Here is a 19652-nt window from a genome sequence, read left to right as displayed (position 1 = left end):
TTATGCTAGGAAATGAATTTCTGATCCAGCTTCAAGGCCAGAGGTATTCATGCTCTTATCAACTCCTAGAATGTCAGAATTTTTTTTTTCTTTTTTTGAGACAAGAGTCTCAGTCTGTAGCCCAGGCTGGAGTGCAGTGGCGCAATTTCAGCTCACTGCAACCTCTGCCTCCTGGGTTCAAGTGATTCTCGTGCCTCAGCCTCCCAAGTAGTTGGGATCACAGGCACACAACACCAAACCTGGCTGTTTGGTTTTTTTTTTGCTTTTTTGTATTTTTGGTAGAGATGGGGTCTTGTCATGTTGCCTAGTCTGGTCTTGAACTCCTGAGCTCAAGTGATCTGCTCGCCTTGGCCTCCCAAAGTGCTAGGATTATAGGCACGAGCCACTGTACCTAGCTAGATGTCAGAATCTCAAGGAACTTTTTAAAATTAACACAATCCAAGGTTTTCAGACTGTTCAAAAAAGCTACCATCTTTCCCTCCCTCCCCCAATATACACTCATTCATTTAGCTGCCCACTTACTCATTCCAAAACTGCCCGTCTCTATGCTTTAAGATTTAATATTGGTTTTTCTTTAAAGAAAGGGTTTACAATTAAAAGGGTTTGAAAATCAATTGATTTATTCCAAATCCCTCATGTTACTGAAAGGAAATTGAGATCTATAGCGGGGAAGTAGCTTGGCCACTTGTCAGAGGAGACAGGTGATAAAGTTGGAACTAGACTCAGAGTCCTGCTCCAGTATTCCTCAGGCTTAGAATCAGCAAACCAGGCCCTGTTATCTCTTAAAACAGAGGTGTCAATGGAGAAAAAGGTACAGAAGGCAGGAACACATTCCTCATATGCGGGGAGGTTACACCTAAGCCTAGGGCTTGTTCTGAGACTTTACTTTTTTTACTCAAGTGGGGTTAGCAGCTACTTCTTTCTCCAGAGAGGAGTAAGAAGGACATAAGACCCCTGGTTTTAACTGGGGATAAGTTATCTCCCTGAGGGACCAATATATGTAGTTATACAAGAGCATATAAATGTGAAATGGGAATACAATGCCTATCTTTTAGAACTGTGAGAATTAAAGAGGTGATTCATGTAAGTCCTCATTATGGACCTAAACATCAGCAAAAGGCTTTTTCTCTAAGAACAGCTGAAATCCAGGGGACAGAGTCCTGAAGGGATACCCTTTCCAGTCCATACCTCTTGGTTCCTGGCAGCAGGATGAGGCAGAGAGTGCCTGGGCACAAGCTGTTGTAGAGCTTTCCAATCTTCCGGCCCCAGCGCCAGGCTGCTATCTTTGGGTGGTCCAGTTTCAGAGTCTGGGATCAAAGCCACGTGTCAATACTCAGCCAGAACACTCTCTCGTTACCTATGGAAGGGCTGCAACACTCTTCCTCCGGGTCTAAAGCTATGGGATTCCAGTAAAGGTTCCAGACAAATCCCTTGTCTAACACTGGAGCCCACACTGCAGGTTCTCTGCTGACCCAGCATCCCCAGGCCTCCAAGTTGGTTTAAGACTTCCTCAGGGGAGGACGGCTACTATCCTTTCCTCCAGATGGGTCTTCTAAGACCCCAAGCTAGGGGAGCCACATTGCTAATGAGGGGTCTAGTCTGGCTTCTGCCATTAAGTCTCTTTGTGACCTTGGGCAAGTGACTTACCAACTCTAGCCCCTACATTTCATCTGCTAAGTATGAGAGATTAGACTAAGACAGGGTTTCCCAAGCTTCAGCCATTCACCTTCTACCTCCACTCTTCTGCTTGTATATCCCTCTAACATTTTTCCATAAAGTGAGTTAGAAATTAACTAATACCATCCACAAAATCATAGTCTCAATGTAGTTGTTGTATACTTTAACAAGTATTAGCAAAACAAGTCCATTCAGATGTCTTAGCTATAATAAACAGACAAATCCATAATCATAAAAGTGAAAACAAAACAAAAAAAAGACCATCTATGACAACCACAATTTATCTTGTGTATGTACCACACTTTGGGAAACCCTAGACTAGATCACTGAATAATTATCCAGCTCTCTGACTTCCTGCCTTGGTCCCTCAAAGTCCCTTGGAGATCTGGAAGACTAAAAACCTAAGTTTAGCAGGTATGGAGGGGGCTAAAGTATGAGAGATCTGGGAGAAAAGGAGATGTGGCCAGGACTGGAAGAAGCTGGAGAGTGAAATAAGACTGAGGGCCAGGGTAGGAAAAAAAAAAAAGATTAAAGGATTAAGTGTCACTGAGCAGGACCCTCCTGACATCTTCTCCAAGAAACCTTCACTCACTCACCTGCAAGGCCTCCTGTTCAAAAGGGGGAGGTACAACACGAAGCCCTGCGGGCCTTCTTGATTCAGGTGGTAAGCCTCTGAGCCAGGCATGGAGGTGCCTGGGGGTTAGAGCATGCCTGCCTTTCAGCTTCCAGTCCTTGCCTGTGAGAATGTTGAGGGCCCGCTGGGCACTGCCAAAACTTTTGAATTCTGAAAGCAAGAACCCCCACCTTGTTATTAAGGGCCGAGAAAGTTGATCCCATCCAAGCTGCCTGGCTAGGGCCATAGGAGGAGGACAGAATCAGGAACTGCTGCCCTGGTCCAGCCCAGGAGGTGAATCTTCCCTTCTCTGACCTCATGTTATTACCATCCCCAGTTTCCTTCCCCAAAGCTACATTCGACAGCATAGACTTACTTAGGAAACAGTATTTTTTCTGCTTTCCATTTTTAAGATCTTTAGGCAAGATCACAGCTTCCAGGCCAAGAAAGAGGCGGGGCTCCTGCAACAGCTGTTCTTTGAAGGTTTCACTCACTCCAAACAGATATATAGAGCCTTGGTTTTCAGAATCTCCTTCCAGCTCATTCACGAGGGTCTCACAATCAAGCGTGAGCTCTGTCACAGGCCTCTGCACCTAACCAAGGAAAGTTGATGTTAGTGGTAGAAAATCAATTTAATCCTCAGGCCTGTTGGATACTAGCAAGTTTTTGCCATTACTAATAACTTCATTTTTCAGTTTCCTATACTTTTTCAGTTTATTTCCTTTTCTGTAAAAGGAAACTAAAGATAACTGTCTCACAGAATTATGTTAGAGACTTAATTGATAAATACATACATATTTTCATGTAAACATATTCTCTTCAGTTTCCTGCCTCCCACCCTTAATGAAATTCTGTTTATGTGCACAAGAAACTTCAAAATACCATCATTTGATCTCCCTGAAAGGTGAAGAAAAGGGCAACCGCAAAGAACCAACCAGAATAAACCATTGGGGACTTAAGTAGTAATAAAGAATGCAAGGAAGCCCCAAATCTATCACAGGATGATTTCTGACACAAATGAAAGCTGTTATATCTTCAGTCACTGCCAGCAGGAGAATGTCAGACTTGGCTGAAGACTTTCCATAACAAAGTCTTATGCCTGGGCCTCTTGAGGGTGTTTGCTACATGTCCTGGGGCACTATACATATAGGCTGTGGTAGGCTAGACCCGAGCAAAGGGAGCTTTCTCTTATCACCCTACCTTGATGCAGGTACCATCTACCAGAATACCATCCAAGGACTCTATGGCCAGCTGGGCTGCTTCTAGGACTTCATACTGTATACAGAGATGAGGCTGCAGAAAGACCAAGATTTCCTCACCATTGCTTTCCAGCTCAAACTGCTAAAGAAGGGGCTGGGGAAAGGATTCAAACTACAGTGGCCAAAGCCACCAGAATGGATGCCTTTGCTGTGCTGTGTTACACAGGTATTGATTGTAAACTGTCAACTTTAAATGGGATCATTAAAGTTCAGGAACTAGCTTTCAGACAATAACTAACTTTTGTCATTTAAAATGCAACTACCCAACAGGCTTTTCATAATATTTATTATGCATCACTAAAGTCATCACTGCAAGTCACGGGCAGAGATTCCCATTTGTCTGTCTTTTAGCTAAACTTTGTAAGCTTGGGAAGGATAAGTTCTTCCACTGGATAGGCTACATCTTCAAATGGTCTGCTTTTCTGTCTGGTAACTCGGAGTAAGTAAATCTTTGTGATTATCTGAGCCACAGCATCAATATGGAGATAAAAGCCTTCCCATAGGAAAGTTTCATGACACTGGGCTTGGCAAGGGTTTCTTGAACATGACATCAAAGGCAGGCAACAAAGCTAAAAATAGACAAATTAGACTTCATAAAAATTAAAACCTTTTGTATATCAAAGGACACTAACAGCAGTGTCAAAAAGCAACCCACAGAATGGAGAAATAGTTGCAATCACCTATCTAATAAAAGATTAATATCCAGAATGTACAGAGAACTCTTACAATTCAACAATAAAAAACCCAAATAACCTGATTTAAAAATGGGCAAACATTGCAGAGTAGCTGGAACTGAAAAAAATAAATAAGAAAAAAAAAAGGGCAAACAAATGAATAGACATTGCTGTAAAAGATGTACAAATTGCCTACGACACTCAACATCACTAATCATTAGGGAAATGCAAATCAAACCCAAATGAGATACCATTTCACATCCATTAGGAAGGCTATTATTAAATAAAATAGAAAACAAGTGTCAGTGAAGATGCAGATAAGTTGGAACCTTTGTTCTTTGCTGGTAGGAATGTAAAATGGTATAGCCACTGTGGAAAACAGTATAATGATTCCTCAAAAAAGTAAACACAGAATTACTATTTGATCCATCAGTTCCACTTCTGGGTATATGCCCAGAAGAACTGCAAGCAGGGACTTGAACAGATATTATGTACAACCATGTTCATAGCAGCATTATTCATGATAGTCAAAGGTAGAAACAACCCACAGTCAGGCACGCCTGTAATCCCAGGACTTTGGGAGGCCGAGGTGGGCAGATCTCTTGAGTCAGGAGTTCAAGATCGGCCTGGGCAACACAGAGAGACCCTGTCTTACAAAAAACTAGCCGGGCATGGTGGTGCAAGCCTGTGGTCCCAGCTACTCAGGAGGCTGGGAGGTGGGAGGATTGCTTAAGCCCAGGAAGTCGAGGCTGTAGTAAGCTGTGATCACACCACTGAACTCCAGCCTGGGTGAGCAAGATCCTATCTCAAAAAAAAAAAAAAAAGGTAGAAACAATCCAAATGTCCATCAACAAATAGATAACCAAAATGTGGTACATACATGAAATGGAATATTATTTTGCCTTGAAAATGAAATTCTGATACATGCTACAACATGAATGAACCTTGAAGACATGCTAAATGAAATAAAACAGACACAACAGGACAAATACTATATGATTTCACTTATGTGAGGTATACAGAGTAGTCAAATTCATACAGACAGAAAGTAAAACAATGGCTGGGGGAAGGGTAACAGGAAATCATTGCTTAATAGGAAATTTCGGTTTGGGATGATGAAAAGGTTCTGGAGATAGATGGTGGTGATAGCTACACAATGTCAATGTACTGAACGCCACTTAAAAATGGTTAAAAAGGTACATTTTATGTTATATGTATTTTACCCGCCACCCCCACAACCAAAAAAAGGGACGAAGAGAAAGACTTAGGAAGATGTTATAGCCCCTTGCTATATTCTCATCCCCCAATCCATCTTCTCAGGGATAATCTTTGTATTTGTATTTGTAGTCATAGAAAAGCCATTAATAAAAGATTTAGAAGCTGTGTGCAGTGGCTCACACCTGTAATCCCAGCACTTTGGGAGGTGGATCACTTGAGGTCAGGAGTTTGTGACCAGCCTGGCCAATATGGTGAAACCCCGTCTCTACTAAAAATACAAAAATTAGCCAGGCGTGGGGGTGCAAACCTGTAGTCCCAGCTACTTGGGAGGCACGAGAAATCATTTGAACTGGGGAGGCAGAGGCTGTGGTGAGCCAAAATGGCACCACTGCACTCCAGCCTGGGCCTCTGTGTCAAAAAAAAAAAAAAAAAATTTAGAGACAGCACATTTAAAAATATCTAGGATCCTGCACTTACATCACTTTAGAAGTATTTTTACTTCACTTTCATACATGGTAATACACCAGTTAATAGTTACCTAGTTCCGAATTCTAAAGGAACAATATATTTACAGTAAAATCTCCCCTAATCCCATTAGCTAGCTGCCTAATTCTTCCCCCGGGAGGCCTCCATTGTTACCTTTATTGTATATCATTCCACAAACATCCTATTACACTGTTTCCATTTTTAATTCTTTCTAAATTCTTTTCATGATTTCTTCTATGTCTCTATATGCTTATGATGCTATTGCTTCATATAGAAACTTTATTGATATGGTATTGTTATGACTATGAAGATGGAGACTTAACTTGTGAAGTCCTTTTGAACTATATAAATTTTTAAAACCATATGCAAGCATTATTTTTGTTAAAGTAAAACTAATCTCTTTAAAGGGCTTTTATGTAAATACAAACCTATAATACCAAAAACTTACCCTAAGAGATAAGAGAACTAATAACAATAACAACAAAAGCCCTCCCATAATCTTCCTCCTGTATCTTAACCAAGCCATGAGCCTACTCCGTAAAAAAAGAAGTAACTTTCTAAGATATGAAAGTTACTTCTCCTTTTGAAAGGGCATTTTATCTTTTAAAGCCGGGTACAATCATAAGGACCATAGGTTATATTCAACCAGCAGACATATTTTTTCGCATGGCCTGATATTTGAGAAAATGGGAGCCAGCATGTGAAAATTGACAGAGTTCTCAATTCTTGGTTTTAAATTTTTTGTAGCAATGTGGTCCCACTATATAGCCCAGGCTGGTCTTAAACTCCTGGACTCAAGCAATCCTCCCTCCTCAAACTCCCAAAGTGCTGGGATTACAGGTATAGGCCACCACGCCCAGCCAGATGTCTCAATTCTTTAAACACACACAACAAAAGATCTCACAATACTGGGTATACATTCTCGTGGGTCAACAATTGCTCTCATTAGCGTATGTCTCGCGCTCCAGTTGGTAGCAATCAAGCTTACTTCAGGAATATTGCTATCTGCATGGCCCAAGCAGTCACCTGAATGTGAAACACTAATCTAGAAAATTGAAATCTGAATTTTCCAGTCTTTTTTTTTTTTTTTTTTTTTTGAGACGGAGTCTCACGCTGTGCCCCAGGCTGGAGTGCAGCGGCGCAATTTCGGCTCACTGCAAGCTCCGCCTCCCAGGTTCACGCCATTCTCCTGGCTCAGCCTCCTGAGTAGCTGGACTACAGGCGCCCGCCACCACGCCCGGCTAATTTTTTGTATTTTTAGTAGAGACGGGGTTTCACCGTGTTAGCCAGGATGGTCTCGATCTCCTGACCTCGTGATCCGCCCGCCTCGGCCTCCCAAAGTGCTGGGATTACAGGCGTGAGCCACCATGCCCGGCCGAATTTTCCAGTCTTACCTGATGGGTTTCAAGAACAAAAGTCATTGACTGGACTGGGCCAAAGCTCTTAAATAGCCTCTTCAGAGCCCTGAGATTGCAATTTTTGCTAAATGGCCCAGCATAGACAGTTGATATCTCTGTCCACTTGATCCTCATCTGTAGGAAAAACAACAGAATATAGTATGGGAATGAATGTGAAAAGAGAAATGAAATCATGAGTCAACGCATGGGATTATTCATCAAAGATTTTTTTGACATAAATACTTGCCAAATGTCCAAGGATGTTCACTGAAGTATTATTTGCAATAGCAAAAGTGTATAAAGTACAAATGCTGTTAATAGGTATATCATATAGCAGAATATTATGTAGCCATTAAAAACAAGGGAAATAAGATAAGTAGTGATACAGAAAGATGTACAAGATATACTGTTAAATGAAAAAATAAAGTTGCAAAACAGTATGCATAGTTTGATTCCCATTTTTATAAAAATATTTTTAGATGTTAATATGCAGATAGTAAAACTCTAGAGAAAGATACAACAAATTAAATAAAGCATGTATTACTTTCCATAATGATAAGAGGTTACAAAAAGTCACTAAATAAATCATTCAGCAGAACCCATCCACTTACCCTTTTGTTCATCTCCTCGGTGAGGATAGGTGAAAAGGCCTTAAAAGAGAACTGAACAATGCTGAAGGGAAACAGGGGGATTTCCACTCTGGCCTGCTCAAGAACCTGTAGAGAACAGCACAGCCTGGATAAGGTAGGAACCTCATACTCTATTGCGGCTCCTGGATATGAGCCACAATAATATAAATAGTAGTTGCCTTTTTACCCATACTGAGGTAATATGGGGCTGACTTCCAGGTCTGGAGGAAAATGGTGAAACCACACAGCTTCCCCAAAGAACCACAGAACCAATAAAAAGAATAAAAATAAAATACATATAAGTCAGACCTTCAGCATTACTAAGAGACAAGGGTTATTACAAAAATTTTCCAATGACCTGTAATTAAATAAATAACTATAACTTCCAGTATTGTAAACTGTTGTAAGCCTGTGAGTAGGGAAAGCAAGGGAGAGGAGGCTTAATAGATTTGGTTAAAATAATAATAATAATAATCAAGGGACATGGAAGAATTAGATGAAGCACAAAAAAATCACCCCCAAAATAAAAACTCTAATTAAATGCCAAATAAGGAACATGGGTCATGATTTTGACATTTCTCAGCACTTGACTACAAGCAAGAGGCTTGGCAGCCTCAGAGAAGCTGTGCTTCTGGAGAAGAATCAGATATATAGAGAAAAGGTGGTACTCCTTGGAGACACTGCTGTGAAGAATGCCAACCCTTCCAAACAATATTATAAATTCCTCCCTTCCGTCAACACCACACCATCATTCTGGAAATGGAGAACTAGAAAGCTTCACTTTAGCTTCTTACTCTCCCACAGAGACAATGAGTTAACAACAATATATGGACCAGAACACCTTTGAGAGAACTGTACAGACCAGATGAAAAGCTATATAGTACCTAGACCAGCATGAAACCAAGAAGGGTTTCCAGTAAATGGGAAAGGAAACTTTGTGATGTTTTGTGGTCTCATTTACATCCTTCCCTATCTGACATAATAGGGCTTCTCCCACACCACAGATCCTCTCTTGGGATGGAAACAAAAGAGTGGACCATGTGTCCAATGTTCTGAGTAGTGTGGGGGCTGTCTGAGGGACTATTTTCTGTCTTGCATGACTCAGAAGGCTGACAGGACTGACAGCCTTGTTTGGAAGCCACTGAAAACAGATGTGATCACCATGGCATGTTAGAGCCGCAGTAAGAAACCAGGGGAAGAAAGAGATTATGGGCTCTGAAAAGAAGCAGGGACAAGGGGCTCAGGAAACAACTAAAGGCACATGCACAACTCCAGAGAAGACAAATCTCCAGAACAGGTTTGGGAGGTCATGAAATTTCTAACTAGGCTGAATGGTGAAGGTCTCCCCCTGCACGAAGCAGTCTGTAAAGACAACTGGCTATTTATTCAAATGCCCAAGCCTCAACAATACCAACAACAATAAGTCACAAGGCATACAAAGAAACTTAGCCCAAGTTTCACTTCTGCAAAATAAAAAAGTTCTAAGATCTCTTTCACAAGAACATAAATATACTTAATACTGCTGAACTGTATACTTAAAAACAGTTAAGATGGTAAATTTTATGTTTTTTGCTACAATAAGAAGAGAGGAGAAGAGGAAAGGGAGAGAGAATTCTTTGATAAGTAGAGGAAAAGCACAGAAGAAGAACAAAAAACTGCATTGAGGAAGGCAGAGTAAAAGAGACGCTCTTGAATGAAAACCTTATTCAAAAACAAATCAGTAAAATTAGAAAATAGTAGACCATATTAATCTAAACTACTGTTAAAAAAACAGCAACAGCTGGGCGCGGTGGCTCATGCTTGTGATCCTAGCACTTTGGGAAGCCAAGGTGGGAAGATAATTTGAGCTCAGGAGTTTGAGATGAGCCTGGGCAACATAATGAGACCTCATCTCTATAAAAAATTTAAAAATTAGCCGGGCATGGTGGCACATGCCTGTAGTCCCAGCTACTCGGGTAGCTGAGGCAGGAGGATTGCTTGAGCCCCGAAGTCAAGGCTGCAGTGAGCTCTGCTCATGCCACTGCACTCCAGCCTGGGCAACAGAGTGACACTCTGTCTCAAAAACAAAAACCAAGAAATAAAGTGAGAATCGAAGCATTTCAGCTGATGAAAATTATTCCCCCTAAAAAAAAAAAAAAAAATCAACCATGGAGCTAAAGGATACAGTTAACATTACAGTATAAACTGAATTGAATATTAGCAGCCAAGCACTTGAGGATATGAAAAAGCAACTACAAGTTGTCAAGAAAGAATAGATTCAAGTGAAATTTTAATAAAAGGCATTAATGAAAAGCATGGAAAGAATTAGGAGTGTACAAATGAAATCAAAAGCATCAGAGAGAAAGTAGATGAATGAAAGATAGGCCAAGGGGGCACAACATACATGCATAAGTGAAGTCTATGAGGAAGAAAATTAAAGCAATGGAACCAAATACTTGAAAATACAATCCAAGAAAACCTCTGGAAATAAAAGAAACTATAACCTATATATTGAAGGGCGCCTCAGGTACCAAGAAAAAGTGACTTGGAATGATCAACTCTGAGACATAGCTTAGTAAAACAATTAGACTTTATAAACAAAAAGGGAAAAGTAAATCCTCGGTAAAAATAACTTACAAAGCCAAGAAAATTAGACTACCATTAAATTTCTCAAATACAATTTACAAGGATTTCCATCCCCAGCCAAGATTGAATAACAGAAGACTAGAGTTACCCTCTCTCCTCCAACAACTAAGAAACTATAAAAAATATATGATTAAAGAGAATGAGAAGACAAGCCAGACTGGGAGAAAATATTTGCAAAAGACTTATCTGTTAAAAGACTGTTATTCAAATATACAAAGAACTATTAAAACTCACCAATAAGAAAATGAACAATGCAATTTTTAAAATGGGCAAAAGAGTTGAACAGACACTTGACCAAAGAAGACATATATATAGCAAATAAGCATACGAAAAGATGCTTCACATTACATGTCATTAGGGGACTGCAAATTAAAACAATGAGACACTAATACATATCCATCAGAATAGCCAAAATCCAAAACACTGACACCATCAAATGCTGAAAAGAATGTGGAGCAACAGGAACTCTCATTCACTGCTGGTGGGAATGCAAAATCGTAGACACTTTGGAAGTTCAGCAGTTTCTTACAAGACTAAACATACTCTTACTATACAATCTAGCAACTGCACTCTTTGGTATTTGCCCAAATGTGTTGGAAACTTATGTACATATGAAAACCTGCACACAGACATTTATAGCAACTTTGTCCATAATTGCCAAAACTTGGAAGCAGCCAAAATGTCTATCAGCAGGTGAATGGATAAATTATGGTAAATCCAGGAAATATATAGTTATTCAGTGTTAAAAAGAAAAAACCATAAAGCAGTGAAAAGACATGGAGAAAACTTAAATGCATATACTAAGTGAAAGAAGTCAGTCTGAAAAAGCTACATACTATGTGATTCCAACTATGTGATGTTCTTAAAAAGGCAACATTATGGAGACAGTAAAAAAAAAAAAAAAAAAAAAAAAAAAAAAATCAGTGGTTTCCAACAGGCAGAGCACATTCATCACAGATTTTTAGGTCAATGAAACTATTCTGTATGATATATATGATATATAATGGTGGATATATGTCACTATACATTTGTCAACACCAAGACAGAACCCTAATGTAAACTATGGACTTTGGTAATTATATGTCATAGTGGGTTCATTGATTTTAACAAATGTACTACTCAGGTACAGGTTGTTGATAGTGGTGGAAGTTGTTTGTGTGGGTGGGTGTGCGGGTAAATGGGAACTCTCTGTACTTTCCTTTTTTTGAGACAGGGTCTCACTCTGTCGCCAGGCTGGAGTGCAGTAGTGCGATTATACGTCAGTCACTGCAACTTCCACCTCCCGGGCTCAAGCAATCCTTCCATCTCAGCCTCCTAAGCTGCTGGGATAATAGGCATATGCCGCCAAGCCTGGCTGATATTTTGTAGGGACAGTGTTTCACCATGTTGCCCAGGTCAGTCTCAAACTCCTGGACTCAAGAGATCCACCTACCTTGGCCTCCCAAAGTCCTGAGATTACAGGTGTAAGCTACAGCACCCAGCTTATACTTTCCATTTAATATTGTTGTGAACCTAAAACTGCTCTAAAAATTAAAGTCTATTACAATAACAATAATAATGCCCAAAGAGCCCTTGAGGCCCATGTAAGTGCGCAGAAGAAAAAAAAAAAAAAAAAAAAAATCCTAAGAATAGCAGTTCTCAGGATATCGGAAAATGAAGGACAGTGATCCTTAAAAGCTAGGAAACCGATAGATCTATAAACAATCTCCCTCAAATATTCAGTTGAGTAGGGATTAGTGTATCCATGTAAGTAAACTATGCGAGGTCAAGGAAAGGACGCCCAAAAGGATTAGAGGAAACAATCACACGGGCTAACACAAGGCCAGGAATAGTTTAGATTCCCAAAAGCTAGAGTGTAAAATCTCATAATTTATGGAGATCAAGTACTTAGTATGGTTTTGCTTTAGTAGTGGGACAAAATTTACTCTGGTTCCACCTAACCAACCTTAAAAGCAAGAATTCAAAAGGATCTGGCCAGGCATAGTGGCTCACCCCTGTAATCCGAGCACTTTGGAATGCTGAAATGAGTGGATTACTTGAGGCCAGGAGTTTGAGATCAGCATGGGCAACATAAGAAAGAAAAGAAGGCCAGGCGCAGTGGCTCATGCCTGTAATCCCAGCACTTTGGGAGCCCGAGGCGGGCGGATCACGAGGTCAGGAGATCGAGACCATCCTGGCTAACACAGTGAAATCCCATCTCTACTAAAAATACAAAAAATTAGCCTGGCGCAGTGACGGGCGCCTGTAGTCCCAGCCACTTGGGAGGCTGAGGCAGGAGAATGGCATGAACCCAGGAGGCGGAGCTTGCAGGGAGCTGAGATGGCGCCACTGCACTCCAGCCTGGACAGCCCGAGACTTCGTCTCAAAAAAAAAAAACACCAGAAAGAAAAGAAGGAAGGAAGCAAAGAAAGAAAGAAGATCCAAAAGGACCAAAGTGTTTCCAAGTAACTTTTCCACATCCCAGACCAAAGCTCACAAATATTTATAGAAATATAAAAATATATAGCACCCAACAAATTAAAATTCACTGTGTCCAGTATCCAATACAAAAAACTACCAGACTGCAAAGAAGAATGAAATACAGTCCATAATAAGGAGAAAAAACCAATCAATTTAAGTTAATCTAAAAATGACACAGATTATCAAATTAATAGAGAAGGATGTTAAAATAGTTATTGTAACTATATTCTGGAATTTAGAAGCTAGAGGAAAGTCTGAATGTTAACTAGAAACATGGATGATATAAAATAGAACAAAAGTTAACTTCTGGAGGTAAAAAATACAATGTGTGAGGTGAAAGTACACTGGATTGGATTATCAGTAGATTAGATACTGCAGCACAATAAGAAACCTAAAGACATAGCAATGGAAACAATCTAAAATAAAACAGAGAGGAAAAAAGACTGGAAAAAACATGAACAGCACATCAGTGAGCTATGGAACAACTTTAAACAGCCTAATACATATGTAGTGGGAGTGCCCAAAGGAGGGGAGGGTGGTGAAAGAAGAAATAATGGTCAACACTTTTTCTAATTTGATGAAAATGATAATCCCACAAATTCCAAAAGCTCAACAAGCTCAAGCAAAAGACATATAAAAAAGGAACACTTGGCCGAGCCTAGTGGCTCACACCTGTAATCCCAGGCTGGAGTGTAGTGGTAACGATCATAGTTCACTGCAGCCTTGACCTCCTGCGCTCAAGCAATACTGGCATGTTCTTAAAATATCTCCCCACATATTTATTAGAATTAAGTGAAAAAACAAGAACTCTGCAATAGAAAAGCAGACAACACCTTGACCAGGTGATCAAAATAAACAGCATAAAAGAGGGGCAGATGAATAATAACTGCCTCTGGATGCAAGACCCCAAGAAATTTGGCTAAGAATGCATAATCTGAATTTAATCATGAGCAACCACCACACAAACCTAAAATAAGCAAAACTCTGTTAAAAAAGGGAGGGGGGCATGCATTACTCGAAATGTATCAAGGTTATTAAAGACAAAGAAAGGTGGAGGAACTGTTCCAGCTTTAAAGGAGACTAAAAAGATACGACAAGTAATTGTAATACATGACCCTAAAAATGATACTGTTCCAAAGGGAAAAGACGTGCTATAAAGACATTATTTGGTCAGCTAAGAAAATTAGAATACAGATGAAAAGTAGATAAAGGTACCAGGACAATATTAGATTTACTAAAATTGGTAACTATGTAAGATGTGGTTATGTAAAATAATATTCTCATGAAATACACTCTGAAGTATTTAGGGCCATGATATATGCAGCTTACTCTCAATTGGTTCAGGAAATGTCATACAGAGAGAGGAAGGAAGAGAGTGTGTACATAAGAGAGCATACGCATGTGGGTACACATAAAATAATAAAGCAACTGGGGCAGAGTGCTAAAAAAGGTGAATCTAGATAGAAGGTATACAGGTGTTCTACCATTCATGCACGCTTCCGTAAGGTTGAAATTATTTCCAAACAAAATGTTAAAAAAAACAACAACACAGATCTTCTGAATATAACACAGTAAGCTCATGTTTGATGCAGCCTCTCTGACTTAACATACAGCAATGATAGATAAAATATAAAAAGAAAAAAAATTGAAAAGATATAGCTAGGCTCAAAACCAAGATAAACATTTCCATGAACCAGAAACACAACAGAAACTCAAATACATAGGCAAGCCCAAACCCAGAGGCCTGCTAGGCTCTGGAAGCAGGCATTGGCAGCTGACAGTTCTGCTCCTATGAGGACTTAGGTACTCCATAAAAGATGTGAGACAGAAGCCAGACTTACTAACTGTAGCCAGGGTTGCTGATTTAAAAAAGTTTGACACTTGCATGGGGTGCAAAGGGCTACATTCCCCTCTGCTTTGAATATAACCTGCAAAGGTTCAGCAGGACACTCACCTCTTTATTTGAAAGACACTTTATAGTTTGACAGTTTCTGGAAGATGCAAGTTCACCAGCATCTATCTCCCGGGTCAAAAAAAGAAGCTTCTGACCCACTGAATCCAAGCATTCTAAAACACTATAAAGAAGTAGAAGAGTTAAGGTAAGAACAACAGTTTTCCAGAACCTGACAGTTATTTCTCTATACCTGCATTATACAACATGGTAGCCACTAGCAATATATAGCTATTAAAATTAAATAAAATTAAAAATTCAGTTCCTCAACTGCACTAGTCAAATGTGACTAGCGGCTACCAAACCAGATAGCACAGATGTAGAGCACTTCCATCATCATAGAAAATTGTTTTAGACAGTGTGGCTTCAATAGAGAGAGGAAGGATAAACAAGAAATATACCCAAAGCTCTCTATCAAAGTGTAGGCAAAATGCTAAAGATCTGATACATTTGCCATAGTCTGGAGACAAAGCCCTTTTGAGTCTGTGTGTGTGTCTTTCATAGTCTGGGCAATACAACAAGGCTACAGATTGACTCTTCTAGCCAAAATACCAACTAGTCTATCATCTTTCCCAGTGCTACCTAGGTTCAACATATTCCAATCATTTTTTTTTTTTTCTTTTGGTCAAGGATATCATTTTAGACCAGCCACTAGATTCAGAAAATTAGAAATTAAATACTGTATATTAAGGCTAGAAGGTGCTATTTTTTCTGTGGTTTTTGTGATAAATGTTATTTACTTTTTGGTAAATAGTTTTCAATAGACTCAAAAGAGGATAAAAACATTCTCAGGTGTTGTTAAACAAGAAACTAGATACTCCATTTGTCTTTGCTCTTGTTTCAAACTGAAAATATTACCTTGTGTTTGGATGCTGAAGTACTTCTGTTGTGTTTCTAGGCTCTTGGCCTGCTGCTTTTATTTCTTGGTGATTAGCTAGTGCTTCTAGATTTAGTTCTGCAATCTTGAAGAAAATAAAGTGGTAAAAATATAATTTCTTGCAAAGCATTTGATGCTCAAAGAAATACAAACAAAAAGCAACAATAACGAAAAGCAAAAAATCCACTTGAATAATTTTCTCTCTTTTCTTAGGCAGTGGCTTTGCCATTGCCACAGCCCTGGGATGGCTTCAACAGTTACCAGATGGTTTATGGCTGCTTAGCCAAGAACGGCAATCTGTTACCAGCTACAAATGTTGTTACATGAATGTGGGGAAGGGCCAAGTAGGGCTGATTGAAAAAAGATGACAATTTTGGTTCATCACTCATCCAATAGTCAGTCACTTAAAATTTACCTCTCTGCACACATGCAATTTTGGAAATGATAAAAGAATGGCTTTACAAGAAAATTTTTTAAAAAGACTATTTATTAGCTTAACACAAAATCATGAGAAGTCTATTCTAGTTGATATTTCTTCTCCTTCCATAAAGTGGGAGCCCACCAGGGAGTTGTGATGTAGAGAGAATAATTTTTAAAGTTACAAATTTTTAAAAATAAACTTATTTTTAAAGAATCAATTTGGATTTACAGAAAAATTATGAAAATAGTACAGAGTTCCCATACAGCTTGCCCCCATTTTTACCTATTAGTAATAGATTTGTAGGGTGCATTTGTCACAATTAATCAAACAATAGTAATGCATCATTATTAACTAAAGCTCATGCTTAATTCAGATTTGGTTAGTTTTTATCCAAGTGAGATACAATTTTCACTGGAAATCAAGCATAATTAAGCTCCCCAAGTGTGGTTTGGGAATCCTGGGGTTTCCAGAGGTCTCACAAGGGGTGAGATCCTTCCTTCTCCAACTATATGACATAAGAGACTGAATGTAAAGCAGATATGAAAAGTAACTTGTTTTCTATTACGCTAGATGTTAAAAGGTTTCACAAAAATACCTAAAACAATGATGCTCTTTCCACTGATGTTTATGGAAAATTCTTTTTTTCATAAAAGCAAGTTATTTGTAGCTGGACAGAGTGGCTGTATATGCTGAAGTTCCAGCTAGTCAGGAGGCTGAAGTAGGAGGATCCCTTGAGCCCAGGAGTTCCAGTCTAGCTTAGGCAACACAGTGAGACCCCATCTCAAAAAAAAAGTGATTTGTGTTAATATATAAACACAAATCTCAAACTAATCTCAAACTAATATTATCTCAAACTTTATCTCAAACTAATATTAAAATTTATGCAATTTCTAATATAGTAAATGTTGATAGATATTGTAACCCAGAGTCCCTGGGTCTTCAGGTGCACACTATAAAAGTGTAACCCCTGTTGCACCTTGTTGTTTCAAAAGGGTACAGGAAGAAGACCAGCTACAGCAAGACAAAAACCAGCTGGAACCAGAGATGGCTGAAGTTAGAGATGAACTTGGCAAACTCTCTGCATTACCATGCTAAAAATCTCACTTAGGGAGGAACTTATTCTCCATTTTCTATACATGTATGTGTCAAGGAACAAACCCTGCCTTTACACATGCAGTGACTCAGCCAACTAGCAAAATAAAAGCCCTGCTTTTGCCTTCATTTGGGGAGATAGTGCTTTGGAAACTATCCCTGGTGTTCTTACTTGTTGCAAAGTAATAAAATCCCCTTGTTAAATCCTCCTTGGGCCAGGCATGGTGACTCACGCCTATAATCCAAGCACTTTGGGAGGCCGAGATGGGTGGATCACCTGAGGTTAGGAGTTTGAGACCAGCCTGGCCAACATGGTAAAACCCCAACTCTAATTTAAAAAAAAAAAAAAAAAAATTAGCCAGGTGTGGTGGCAGGCACCTGTAATCCCAGCTGCTTGGGAGGGTGAGGCAGGAAAATCTCTTGAACCAGGGAGGCAGAGGCTGTAGTGAAGAGAGATTGCACCATTGCACTCCAGCCTGGGAGACAGAGTGAGACTCTGTCTCAAAAAAAATAAAAATAAAAAAGTAAATCTTCTTTGGTAGTGGTCATTGGGTTAACACCCACCAACTGATTGAACTCACCACTGTGTGGGTAACAATATAACCCACATTAACAAAAGAGTCATGAGACCAAAAGGGTTTTAGAACCTGCTGTAGTGAGAGCAGAGATTAGCAAACACTAATACATATTTTTTTGTAAATAAATAAAGTTTTATTTCAGCTGTGCCCACCTGCGTTGACATAATGTCTATGGCTGCTCTTGCAGTACCACAGCAAGTTGAGTAGTTGCAAAACTGCAAAGCCTACAATATTTACTAACTGGCCTTTACAGAAAAAGTTTGCTAACCCCTGGTATAGATAAAAGACAGAATGTGACAGACATGAGTTTCAATTCTGGTTCCATCTCTGACTGGCTGTGGGACCTCAGATAAGTTATCTAACCTTTGATAACCTCAAAAGCCTCATGTATAAAATTGGAATGATAATGGTTAACTCACAGGGCTGTTGTGAGGATTAAATAAGATAATGTATATATGGCATTTTAGAATAATACACTTAAGACCTCAGTGAGTGGTGGCTATTATTATCTATATGCTCAAAGAAGATCTGTTAGAATATCTTTTTACCATCTGACACAAAGTCTGGCTGTTGCTTATTATTCTATGTGGAGTACAATTTATTTTATAATGGAGTCATGATGGAATGTATTATGCAATGGGACAATCTAATAGGTTAGAATGCATTATAATAAAGTTTGTCAGAGACTGTGTCCTCTTCCATGTCTCCCTTATGTGCTGTTCTAATCTGTACCCACTGAACTGCTGGTGAAACAATTATATGCTCCCCCTACTCCAAGAAAACTAAAATCTATGCAGAATTTTTATAATTATTACAACTATTAGTATTAACTACAATAATCACCATGCCACCAGTATAGTGCTTAATATATTTAAGGCACTGTGCTAAGAACTTTATACACAGTATCTCATTTACTCTCAACAATATCCTAGAAAAGTGTGTATTCCCCTATTATACATCCAAAAACTGATGTTGTTCAGAGAAACTGCCCTAGATTATACAGCATAGTAAAACATATATTTTAAAACAGATAAGCCCAACTGCAGAGACTATATACTTAACCACTACATTATGCTAGTGATATGGGTCTTAATTCAAAATATATGCTAGGCTTCAATCACATTGCCATTTTCTTTTTTTTTTTTTGAGATGAAGTCTTGCTCTGTTGCCCAGCTAGAGTGCAGTGGCACGATCTCAGCTCACTACAACCTCCACCTTCCTGGTTCAAGCGATTCTCCTTGCCTCAGCCTCCCGAGTAGCTGGGACCACAGGCATGTACCACCATACCCGGCTAATTTTTGTATTTTTAGTAGAGACGGGGTTTCACCATATTGGCCAGGCTGGTCTTGAACTCCTGACCTGGTGATCTGCCCGCCCCAGCCTCCCAAAGTGCTGGGATTATAGGCGTGAGCCACTGCACCCGGCCCACACTGCCATTTTCATAAAAATAGGTAACAGGAGTTGGTAGTCTATGATAGACTGATCTAGTCCTATGATTTTTAAGAAAGGTGAACACACTGGTCAAAGATACTAACCTTTTTTGGGCCATACTTAAGGAAATACTGAGCCAATTCAAGGATTATTCTAGCATCTTCTGTGGCATCATGACCAAGTCTGTCTGGACACTGTATATCCTTCCTGGAAAGTCAGTATAAAATTGACATACTCACAGCACTTTTAATGATAGGCTCTTTC

At 39.4% G+C, this 19652-nt stretch overlaps 1 protein-coding gene across 6 annotated transcripts in view; it reads right to left on the bottom strand.

The window, feature by feature from the left end:
* Positions 1-19652, bottom strand: part of REXO5 (RNA exonuclease 5) — a 43485-nt gene that overhangs the window by 2150 nt on the left and 21683 nt on the right. For 5 of the 6 annotated variants that reach the window (XM_007987253.3, XM_007987235.3, XM_007987244.3 and 2 more), the window contains 9 exons: positions 19493-19595; positions 15848-15951; positions 14993-15113; positions 7936-8040; positions 7322-7459; positions 3491-3583; positions 2667-2883; positions 2274-2461; positions 1189-1307 (listed from right to left, as the gene is read on the bottom strand). In XM_007987253.3, coding sequence (XP_007985444.1) covers positions 1189-1307; positions 2274-2461; positions 2667-2883; positions 3491-3583; positions 7322-7459; positions 7936-8040; positions 14993-15113; positions 15848-15951; positions 19493-19595 — 1188 coding nt within the window. The remainder of the gene's footprint in view (positions 1-1188; positions 1308-2273; positions 2462-2666; positions 2884-3490; positions 3584-7321; positions 7460-7935; positions 8041-14992; positions 15114-15847; positions 15952-19492; positions 19596-19652) is intronic. The other variant, XM_037989770.2, reaches the window with a different exon arrangement.

The sequence above is a fragment of the Chlorocebus sabaeus genome, chromosome 5 (genome assembly GCF_047675955.1).
Source record: "Chlorocebus sabaeus isolate Y175 chromosome 5, mChlSab1.0.hap1, whole genome shotgun sequence".
Lineage (NCBI taxonomy): Eukaryota > Metazoa > Chordata > Mammalia > Primates > Cercopithecidae > Chlorocebus > Chlorocebus sabaeus.
The sequence above is the reverse complement of the archived record's forward strand: the minus strand, read 5'-3'. Positions and strand labels throughout refer to the sequence as shown.